Raw genomic sequence first — 10310 nt, 5'->3', positions numbered from 1 at the left:
CAGGCTCAACCCTGGAGACAAAGCTTTCTCAGACCCCACTAACTCTCCTGCCTAGCAGTCTTGTTCTTTCCTTCTCTGCTTTTCCTTAAAGGATTTTTTTTTTTTGGAGAGAATGGCTGTGTGTGTGTGTGTGGTGACTGAGAATGTCCTTCTGATTAAAGAAGAATCAAATCAGTGATCCATGCGTGTCTGACATCCTAGCTACTGAGAAGGCTGAGATCTGGGAATCATGGTTCGAAGCCAGCCCTGGCAGAAAGTCCCTGAGGTTCTTATCTACAATAAGTTACAACAAAAAGAAAGAAAGAAATTGGAAGTGGATCTGTGCGGTAGAGTGCTAGCCTTGAATACAAATACCGCAAAAACAAACAAATAAGATCTATACCCTTTCCTCCTTCGTCTCCCTCCCTGCCTAGGAAAGTAAACAGACAAGGGCTATAAGGCAAAAGGTAATCAATCCTTCCAGCCAAGGTTTATATCAACCTATCTAAGAGGTTTGCCTCCATTTCCATCCTGGGTCTTTTATTTTATTTATTTACTTGTTGATTGCCAGTCCCGGGACTTGAACTCAGAGCCTGGGAACTTCCTTGAGCCTCCTCAAGGCTACCACTTGAGCCACAGCACCACTTGTGGCTTTTTCTGTGCATGTGGTCCCAAGGAATGGAGCCCAGGGCTTTGTGCATGCTAAGCAAACACTCTACCACCAGGCCACACGCCTGGCCTGCCACCTGGTATCTTACTTGTATATCAAATAACTTGGTCTCTGCTTTCATTTCTTCTGCCTTATCTTCTTTTACTCTTGGTGCAGGTCCTGGGGCTTGAACTCAGGTCCTGGATGTTGTGCATGAGTTATTTTGTTCAAGGCTTGCTGGTACTTTTAGCACTTGAGCCAAAGCTCCACTTCCAGCTTTTTGATGATTCCTTGCAGAGAAAAGAGTCTGGCAGACTTTCCAGTTCAGGGACAGGCTTTGAACCTGTGATCCTCAGATCTGGGCTGTCAAGCCTGAGGCACTAGCACCCAGCTTTCTACCTCTATTTTATTTTTTTATTTTTTTTTGCCAGTCCTGGGCTTGAGCTCAGGGCCTGAGCACTGTCCTTGGACTTTCTCAAGGTTAGAGCTCTACCACTTGAGCCTCAGCACCACTTCCAGCTTTTTTCTATGTATGTGGTACCGAGGAATCGAACCCGGGTCTTCATGCATGCTAGGCAAGCACTTTAACCACAAGGCCAAACTCCTGGCCCCCTCTATTTTATTTTTACACCTCTTTTTTTACACCTTGTTTTGCCCCTGGGGTATTTGGTTTGCTATAGGCTGGTGGGTTTGTTTTTCTGAGCAACAAGCTTCCTGCTTATCTCTTCCCCGTGGTACAGAGGACTCAACATGGCTGTTTTTAATGGCTGTGTGGGTGACAAAGCACCTGGCCTGCCTGGGCCTGCCAGCCCAGGCTTCAGATTGCTCACCTTGCAAGTTGGGTGGGGCCGGAAGTATGTGGCCGGTGATGACTGGTTAGTGACACTGGGGTGTGGGCTGGGGCAAGAAAGCAGTCCTGTAAGCTCAGCCAAGCTCCAGGCTGCTGGCTCATTATATTCCTGGATTGCTTCACCAAAAATTCGGCAACCTGGTGCTAGGAGTTTGGCCTAGTGGGAGAGTGCTTGCAGGAAGCCCTGGGTTCGATTCCTTGGTACCACATACATAGAACAAGCTGAAATGGTGCAGTGGCTCAAGTGGTAGAGCTCTAGCTTTGAGAAAGCCCAAGGACAATGCCCAGGCTCTCAGGGCCCGAGAGCTACCCATTAGCCTCTTTTGTGCTCAAAGCCAGTGCTCTACCACTTGAACCACACTCCACGTCCAGCTTTTTAACAGTTCACTAGAGAGAAGAGTCTTGCAGACTTTCATGCTGGCTTCAATTCTCAGTCCTCAGATCTCAGCCTAATATAGATTCATATTTAGTAACATAATCATGATATTGTTACATGGTATATGTAGCTAATAGTGTGACAGAACACATTCATATATGAATGGATTGTTATATAATATAATTATATACTACAGGGGGGAATGTAGAAAGAAAGAGGGAAGAGCTGGTACTAAGCCAAAAGAAATGGGCCGGGAGTTTGGCCTAGTGGTTAAAGTGCTTGCCTAGCATGCATGAAGACCCGGGTTCGATTCCTCGGTACCACATACATAGAAAAAAGCTGGAAGTGGTGCTGAGGCTCAAGTGGTAGAGCTCTGGCCTTGAGAAAGTCCAAGGACAGTGCTCAGGCCCTGAGCTCAAGCCCAGGACTGGCAAAAAAAAAAAGAAATGTACCTATCACCCGATCTGGAAGAAATAGTTTTATTGTTAATATTCAAAGCGTTACACTTGTTTCGCACGTGAAGGTTGAGGTTTTTGTATTTTTTTTCCCACAAGCTTTATAGAGTAAAATGGTGATGCTTATCATTGTGAAAAAATGTGTTTGTGACTTCAGCTAAGTATAATAACGACGTCACAGTACTGTGAAGTATACGTAGTTACTTAATCTCAGTAAAGACATCCTTGGGGGGGGGAATATCATGACACATTATATTTAATTTATGTATTATACATAATAGTTTGGTGTTATATAACCGGAGAACATATTTTATATAGAAATTAACATATTGAGATAATTCTATAGGTTATATCAAAATAAGCACTGGTGGTGGCTTTCCTTTCTCATTCTGCTTATCCAGGAGGCTCAGATCTGAACATCAAAGTTCAAAGCTAGCCTGGGCAGAAAAGTCTACAAGATTTTTTTTTTTGTCATGGGGCTTGAACTCACGGCCTAGGCGCTGTCCCTGAGCTCTTCAGCTCAAGGCTACCGCCCTACCCCTTAAACCACAGCACCACTTTGGTTTTCTAATGGTTCCTTGGAGATAAGAGTCTTACTGACTTTCGTGCCCGGGCTGGCTTTGAACCTCGATCCTCAGATCTCAGCCTCCCATGTAGCTAGGATTTGAGCCACGCCGGAGCCAAGCAGAGTGAGGATTCTTTGGGCAGCCATGTGCTTCCTGCTCGATTGAATACTTGGAACTCATCTCCACACCCAAGCCATCCAATGAAATCAGACATTACAAGCAGGTCCCCCAGGCGCGTGTCACATCCCTCAGCCTCGACCATGATGCCATGGACCTTCGGAGCCTCAGCCGAGCCTGCAGGTAACCAAAACAGGCTTTGATGCAGTGCCAGGAGATAAAAACAAGGCTTCTCCCCTCCACTCCACACCCCCCCCCCCACTTCTCCAGGGTAGTTGGATCAAGTGAAGGGCTTCAATATCTTTCTTCTTTCTTTCCTTCTTTCTTCTTGATTATTATTATTGTTATTATTTTGCCAGTCTTGGGTTTGAACTCATAGCCTTAGCATTGTCCTCGAACCTCTTTGTGCTCAAGGCTAGCTCTCTAGCTCATGAGCCACAGCACCACTTCCAGCTTTTTCTAAGTCCTATATTAAGAGATGAGAGTTTTATGGACTTTCCTGCCCAGGCTGGCTTTGAACTGCGATCCTCAGATCTCAGCATCCTGAGTAGCTAGGATGACACAGGCGTGAGCCACTGGCACCTGGCTGGCACAGAAATTTCCCTCCCTCCTTTCTTTCTTTCTTTCCTTCTTTCCCTCTCTTTCTTGTGTCAGTCCTGGGGCTTGAACTCAGGATCTGGGCACTGTTTTGGGACACTTTTTTTTTTTTTGCTTAAGGCTAGAGCTCTGCCACGTGAGCCACAGCACCACTTCTGGCTTTTTTCTATGTATGTGGTACTGAGGAATCGAACCCGGGTCTTCATGCATGCTAGGCAAGCACTTTAACCACTAGGCCAAACTCCCGGCCCTAAAGTCCGTGAGACTTCTTACCACCAATAAACCACTCAGCAAAAGCCAGAAGTGTAGCTGTGGCTCAAGTGGTAAAACCCCAGCCTTGAATACCAACAGGCTCAGGGACAGTAGCTAGGCTCTGAATTCAAGGCCTACCTAGGACTACCAAAAAAAACAAACAAGATTTTCAGTGACTTTCTAGGCTAGCAAACTTGCAGTGCATTTAATATCAATCGTGTTCAATGTCTAAATCACACACACACACACACACACACACACACACACCCCATGGTGTATAGAATGAGCTAGTGTTGGTTTAGAACAGTTTGGGGAGCAGTGAAAGTGAATGTATTTATATTACAGTTACAGGAGCTGTGGTTTGTCTCTCACCTGTCAGGTACAGGAGACAGGCTAAATTATTCTCATTTCAGGACTCCCCTCCCTCATTTTCCAAGGTGATGTCTTGCAGTTTTTGGATTATTCACACCACCACCACCCCAAGCAAAAAAAGAAAGAATCCACATACACATCACAGGAGGAAGGGGGAGGGGAAAGGTCTCTATTAAAAGCCGGAAAAAAACCAAACACAGAAATACAAGAAGAAACGCCCACTGGGTTTACATCACTGAATATAGATTGACTTGGAAAAGGTTCCAGAAAGTTCATTTGCTTTGCGATTAACAATCAATCACTGTCAAATCATTCCCACGCCCGCCCCCCTGAAAGTCCCCCCACCCTTTTTAAAAGTAAGTGAAGAAAACAAACTTCAAATGCAGTTATATTCAGATACAAAGAGCTTCTTTTACTACAGCAATAGCAATTTCATCTTTTTTGGTTTTGTATTTTTTTTTTTACTAAAACTTTCATTTAAAACAGTTATTAAATATATAAAACAGAGAACACAGGATCTGGTCATTTTCTGCCAGAAATATGGCAGGTGGTAGAAGGGGCAGAGAGAGGCAGTGGGGTGGAATTAAGCAGAAAAGGCCCATTTATTTATACCCTCATCCTTTCTATTCAATAATGCATATCTTTCTCCCTCCTCCTCCTCCTCCTCCTCCTCTTCCTCTTCTTCTTCTTCATTTTCCCTTCTCTTTGTCTTCCTCTCTTCTTCCTCCTCTTTCTTTCTTTCTTTCTTTCTTTCTTTCTTTCTTTCTTTCTTTCTTTCTTTCCCTCTCTTCTTCTCTCTCTCCCTCCCCCTCATCCTCCTCCTCCCTCCTCTTTGTCTTTCTCTCTTCCTCCTCCTTCTTCTTTCTCCCTTCTCTCTCCTTTGGAATAAGAATTACCACCCAGATCTCTCTTTACAAGCACACTGGGTGGGAAATCGAGAGTGCCCCTCTCCCCACCCTCCAGCCAAGAACTAATGATCCTTACAGCACAAATCACACCTGACGAGTTCTGAGGTGGGAGAGGCACCCACAAACGAGGACACAAGGCAGATAGGCAAGGAGGACCAGAGAGGGTCCCTTGGTGGCCAGGATTAAGGACACAGAGTGGTGATAGTGATGGAGATGTTGAAGGGGTGACATCAAATCAAGATGTACCCCCCCCCAGATTAAGAAAAGCGAAGGGAGAAGCGGTCGATGAAGATGATGGGATGACAGCGATTGAGACATATTATATTCATAGATGGCTTTCTCGAATGCCGACTCCTTTGTCCAACAACTTAAAGATAATTCAAAAAAAATACAAATAATACATTTTAAAAAGCTGGGTCCAGCGGCTCCCCTGTCATCCTAGCTCCTCAGGTGGCTGAGATGTGAGGCTAGAGATTCCATGCCAGGCCGGGCAGGAAAGTCTAGGCGACTGTTCTTTCCAATCAACCTGGAGATCAAGCTCAGGACTGGCAGAAAAACCAAACCCAAACCACAGCACAGGGTGGACACACAGGTGAAGATCTGGGGCAGACACTGGGTGGCTGTGATGCTGGAGGCAGGACGGATGCATGGAGGAGGAGATGGTGGGGGGCAGGTCACTGGGTGGCCATTGGGAAACCACCCGGGTGGTCCACGGTGGTGGACACGGGCAGGGAGGGACAGGACAGAGCCAGGGGTGGCCACACATACAGAGGGGAAGGCAGAAAGCATCGGGGGACTTGGTGTGGCCAGTGACGACGGCCTGTCCAAAGACCAGGACCTCAGGACAGGGGAGGACACACACGCAGGGCCAGCGGGGTGTCCTGGGTGGGGTGGCCACGGTGGAGGACCCGGACTGGGGAGAGAGTGCATGGGGGGGCAGGGGCAGGGAACAACAAGACAGACAGACGGAGGGAGGGGACCCCGGGGGGGGTGTCAGTCGGTGGCCGGCCCGGAGGTGGCGGCGGGGGCCGTGGTGGTGGCCGTGGTGGCGGTGGTGGCCGTGGCGGTGGTGGTGGTGGCCGTGGTCCTGCGTGGCTCCATGCCGTTGGGTAGGAAGCCGGCGATGATGGGCACGGGCCAGATGAGGGCGGCCACGCTCCACACCACGATGACCAGCGTCATGAAGCAGGCCACCAGGGTGGACTCGATGGGTTTCCGGTTCAATCTCCAGGCCGGGTCCCCGGGGAGGTCGTCCAGACTGAAGTCCAGACAGCAGAAGCGCCAGGGCTGGGCCTGCAGCCAGGCCGCGGGGGCGTGGCCGGCGGCGGCCGTGGGGGCGTGGCCGGCGGCGGCCGTGGGGGCGTGGTCGGTGGAGGCGTGGTCGGCGGCGGCCTTGGGGGCGTGGTCAGCGGCGGCGGTGGAGGCGGAGTCGGCGGCGGCCTTGGGGGCGTGGTCGGCGGCGGCGGTAGAGGCGGGGTCGGCGGCGGCGGTGGAGGCGGGGTCGGCGGAGGCCTTGGGGGCGTGGTCAGCGGTGGAGGCGGAGTCGGCGGCGGCGGTGGGGGCGTGGTCAGCGATGGTCGTGGGGGCGTGGCCGGCGGCGGTCGTGGAGGCGGAGTCGGCGGTCTTGGGGGCGTGGTCGGCGGCGGCCGGGCCGGGGTCCGCGGGGGTCCGGATCGCGGTCGCGCGGGTCCCAGCGGCCGGATGGACGTCTCCGGGGCGGCTCCCCGCTTCGCCCCGGCCCGGGGTTCCCCATCCGCACCCCACGCACAGGCGCAGGTCCTGCGGGGCGCCGCCCGCCGCCAGCCCCGGGTGCTCGACGAGCAGCGGCGGCCCCACGCGGTGGAAGGCGGCGGCCAGGACGGCGCGGCCGTGCGCGGAGGTGGAGAAGACGAGCAGGTCGCAGGGCGGCCCCCGCCCGCCGCCGCCGCCGCCGCCCCAGCGCACCAGCAGCGAGCCGAGCAGCGGCCGCTGCACGCTGATGTTGCAGGGCGGCTCGGGCGGGGGCTCGCCGGCCTCCCCCCCGCGGGCGCCCCGCAGCCCCCCGGCGGCCGCGGCGGCCGTCAGGAGGACCCACCACCCCCACCGCGCCCCGGCGCCGGGCGCGCCCGCCATGGCGGGGCCCGGGCGCCGCCGCCTCACGCGCTCCGGGCTGGCGAGGGCCGCGGCGGCGGCGATCGTGGCTGCATGGCAGGAGCCGGCGATCCGGGACGAGGTGTGTGGTGGTGGTGGTGGTGCTGGAGGGGAGGAGCGGGAGGAGGAGGGGGGAGGAGGGGGGACCCCGCGAGGGGAGGGGCGCGGGCAGCCGCGTGGGAACCGGCTGGCTGGCTGGATGGATGGATGGGCGGAGTGAGGGCGCGGGGAGGAGGAGGGGGGGAGGAGATGAGGGTGATCAGTGGGGTTCCCACGGAGTGGGTGGGTGTGGGAGGAGTGGAGGGGGAGGAGGTGAGGGTGATCGGTGGGGTTCCCACGGAGTGGGTGGGTGTGGGAGGAGTGGAGGGGGAGGAGGTGAGGGTGATCGGTGGGGTTCCCACGGAGTGGGTGGGTGTGGGAGGAGTGGAGGGGGAGGAGGTGAGGGTGATCGGTGGGGTTCCCACGGAGTGGGTGGGTGTGGGAGGAGTGGAGGGGGAGGAGGTGAGGGTGATCGGTGGGGTTCCCACAGAGTGGGTGGGTGTGGGAGGAGTGGAGGGGGAGGAGGGGAGGATGATCGGTGGGGTTCCCACGGAGTGGGTGGGTGTGGGAGGAGTGGAGGGGGAGGAGGAGGAGGAGGAGATGATGATGATGATGATGATGATGGGTGGGGTTCCCACAGAGTGGGTGGGTGTGGGAGGAGTGGAGGGGGAGGAGGATGAGGAGGAGGAGGAGATGGAGGTGATTGTTGGGGTTCCCACGGAGTGGGTGGGTGTGGGAGGAGAGGAGGAGGAGGAGGAGATGATGATGATGATGATGATGGGTGGGGTTCCCACAGAGTGGGTGGGTGTGGGAGGAGTGGAGGGGGAGGAGGATGAGGAGGAGGAGGAGATGGAGGTGATTGTTGGGGTTCCCACAGAGTGGGTGGGTGTGGGAGGAGTGGAGGATGAAGAGGAGGAGGAGGAGATGGAGGTGATTGTTGGGGTTCCCACAGAGTGGGTGGGTGTAGGAGGAGTGGAGGGGGAGGAGGAGGGGGAGATGATGATGATGATGATGATGATGATGGATGGGGTTCCCACAGAGTGGGTGGGTGGGTGTGGGAGGAGTGGAGGAGGAGGAGGATGAAGAGGAGGAGGAGGAGATGGAGGTGATTGTTGGGGTTCCCACAGAGTGGGTGGGTGGGTGTAGGAAGAGTGGAGGGGGAGGAGAGTCCCGGGACAGCCCCCTTCCCCGAAGTTGGTGTGGGGAGCCCCCCAAAAGCATCACCCAGAGCTGAATTCCGCCATGCCCCTCCCAGGGAGGGGGGAGGGACGATGGGTAGGAGGGGACCTGGCCTAGGGAGTGTGGAGGGGGTCGGTGAGGGAGGAGGGGGTCGCAGGCTGGACTCAGTGTAGCCCCCCACCCTCCTGGGGCGCCCTGGGAGAATGCTGGGGTTCTCCCCCTTGTCACTCCAGAGGCAACGCCTGCCATGGCTTCGTTTTAGGGCTCGGGTTTTATTTTGGGGTTCTGTGCTCTTTGGTTCTGTCTCGCTCCTTTCCAGGTCAGTCTATCCGAGCCCAGTGGGTTCTGTCTTACTCCACTCCGTCCTGTCCTGTGCTATTTTATTCCCCCTGATCCTGTTCAATCCGATTCAGGTTTTAGGCAAATCTGTTTTACTTTATGTTGTGCCATCCTATTTTATTCGATCCCACTCCATTCCATTTTATTCTAGTCTCCCTTCTATTCTTTTTTTTTTTTTTAATTCTACGTTCTAAAAATCTATGTGCCGGTGATTGTATATAGAGATTCCCTTCTGGAATACTTGTTTGTTAAACGTGACATTTGAAATGCAACGTAAAAATCAGTGTTAATAAAATCTTTCTATCCGATTCTAGTTTGTCTTAGTCTAATCTGTTTTATTATTTTATTTCGCCAGACCTGGGGCTTGAACTCGGTGCCTAGGCGCTGTCACTGAGCTTCTGTCTGCTCAGGGCTAGTGCTCCGTTACTTATGCCACAGCCCCACCTCCAGTCTCTGGCAGGGTTAATTGGAGATCAGAGTCTCATGGACTTTGCTGCCTGGGTTAGCTTTGAATTTTGACCCTGACATCTCAGCCTCCTGAGTAGGTAGGATTGCAGGTGTGAGCCACTGCTGATGTCTCACTCACCCCTTGTTTTATAGGGAAAACTGTGGCTAAAGGGGGAGGGGTCACAGGGGTCTTCGCTGTCACCTAGGTAACCAGAGACAGAACTCGATGCCTCTAGTTTTTCTCCTTATTGCAAATATCAAATCCTAAGTATCACAATTTGAAGCCAGTCAGGGCAGGAAAGTCAATGAGACTCTTAGTCCCAGTTAATGACCAAAAAGCCAAAAGTGGAGCTGTGGCTCAAGTGGTAGAGCGCTGGCCTTGAGCAAAATAAAACAAACATCTCAGAGACGGGACAGGAGCCTGGCCTAGTGGTAGAGTGTTTACCTAGCATGCACAAAGCATTCAGTACCTAGAAAAAAAGCCAGAGATGGTGCTGTGGTTCAGGTGATAGAGCACTAGCCTTGAGTTGAAGAGCTTAGGGCCAGTGCCCAAGCCCCATAACTGACAAAACAAAACAGAATAAAACAAAACAAAAACTCAAGAACAGAACGGATTGAGCAGAAAAGGTCCTGGTGAGACTTTTGTTTTTTTAAACCAGTCCTGGGGCTTGAACTCAGGGCCTGAGCACTGTCCTTGGGCTTTTTTTTTTCTCAAGGCCAGTGATCTGCCACTTGAGCCACAGCACTGCTTCCAGCTTTTTTCTATGTCTGTGGTACAGAGGAATCGAACCCGGGTCTTTGTGCATGCTAGGCAAGCCCGGTGAGACTTTTTAACTCCAATAAATCACTCAGAAACCAGAAGGGTTAGTATCCTACCGCTTTGAGCCACAGCTCCCCCTTTTTTTTTTTGGCCAGTCTTGGGCTTGAACTCAGGGCCTGAGCACTGTCCTTGGACTTTTCTCAAGGCTAGAGCTCTACCACTTGAGCCTCAGCACCACTTCCGGCTTTTTTCTATGTATGTGGTACCGAGGAATCGAACCCAGGTATTCGTGCAT

At 52.9% G+C, this 10310-nt stretch overlaps 1 protein-coding gene across 1 annotated transcript; it reads right to left on the bottom strand.

Annotated features, from left to right (window-relative positions):
- Positions 1 to 4946: 4946 nt before the first annotated feature.
- Tmem158 (transmembrane protein 158) lies at positions 4947 to 7233 on the bottom strand. The gene is made up of 2 exons (XM_090323196.1): positions 6796 to 7233; positions 4947 to 6498 (listed from the first exon to the last, which is right to left on the bottom strand). The coding sequence occupies exons 1-2, from the start codon at positions 7231 to 7233 to the stop codon at positions 6115 to 6117; spliced, it is 822 nt and encodes a 273-aa protein (XP_090179322.1). The 3' UTR covers positions 4947 to 6114.
- Positions 7234 to 10310: the final 3077 nt, after the last annotated feature.

The sequence above is a fragment of the Megascapheus bottae genome, chromosome 32 (genome assembly GCF_031878675.1).
Source record: "Megascapheus bottae isolate mThoBot1 chromosome 32, mThoBot2.hap1, whole genome shotgun sequence".
NCBI lineage: Eukaryota > Metazoa > Chordata > Mammalia > Rodentia > Geomyidae > Megascapheus > Megascapheus bottae.
Note: the sequence above shows the minus strand (reverse complement) of the source record. Positions and strands in the feature narration are given on the sequence as shown.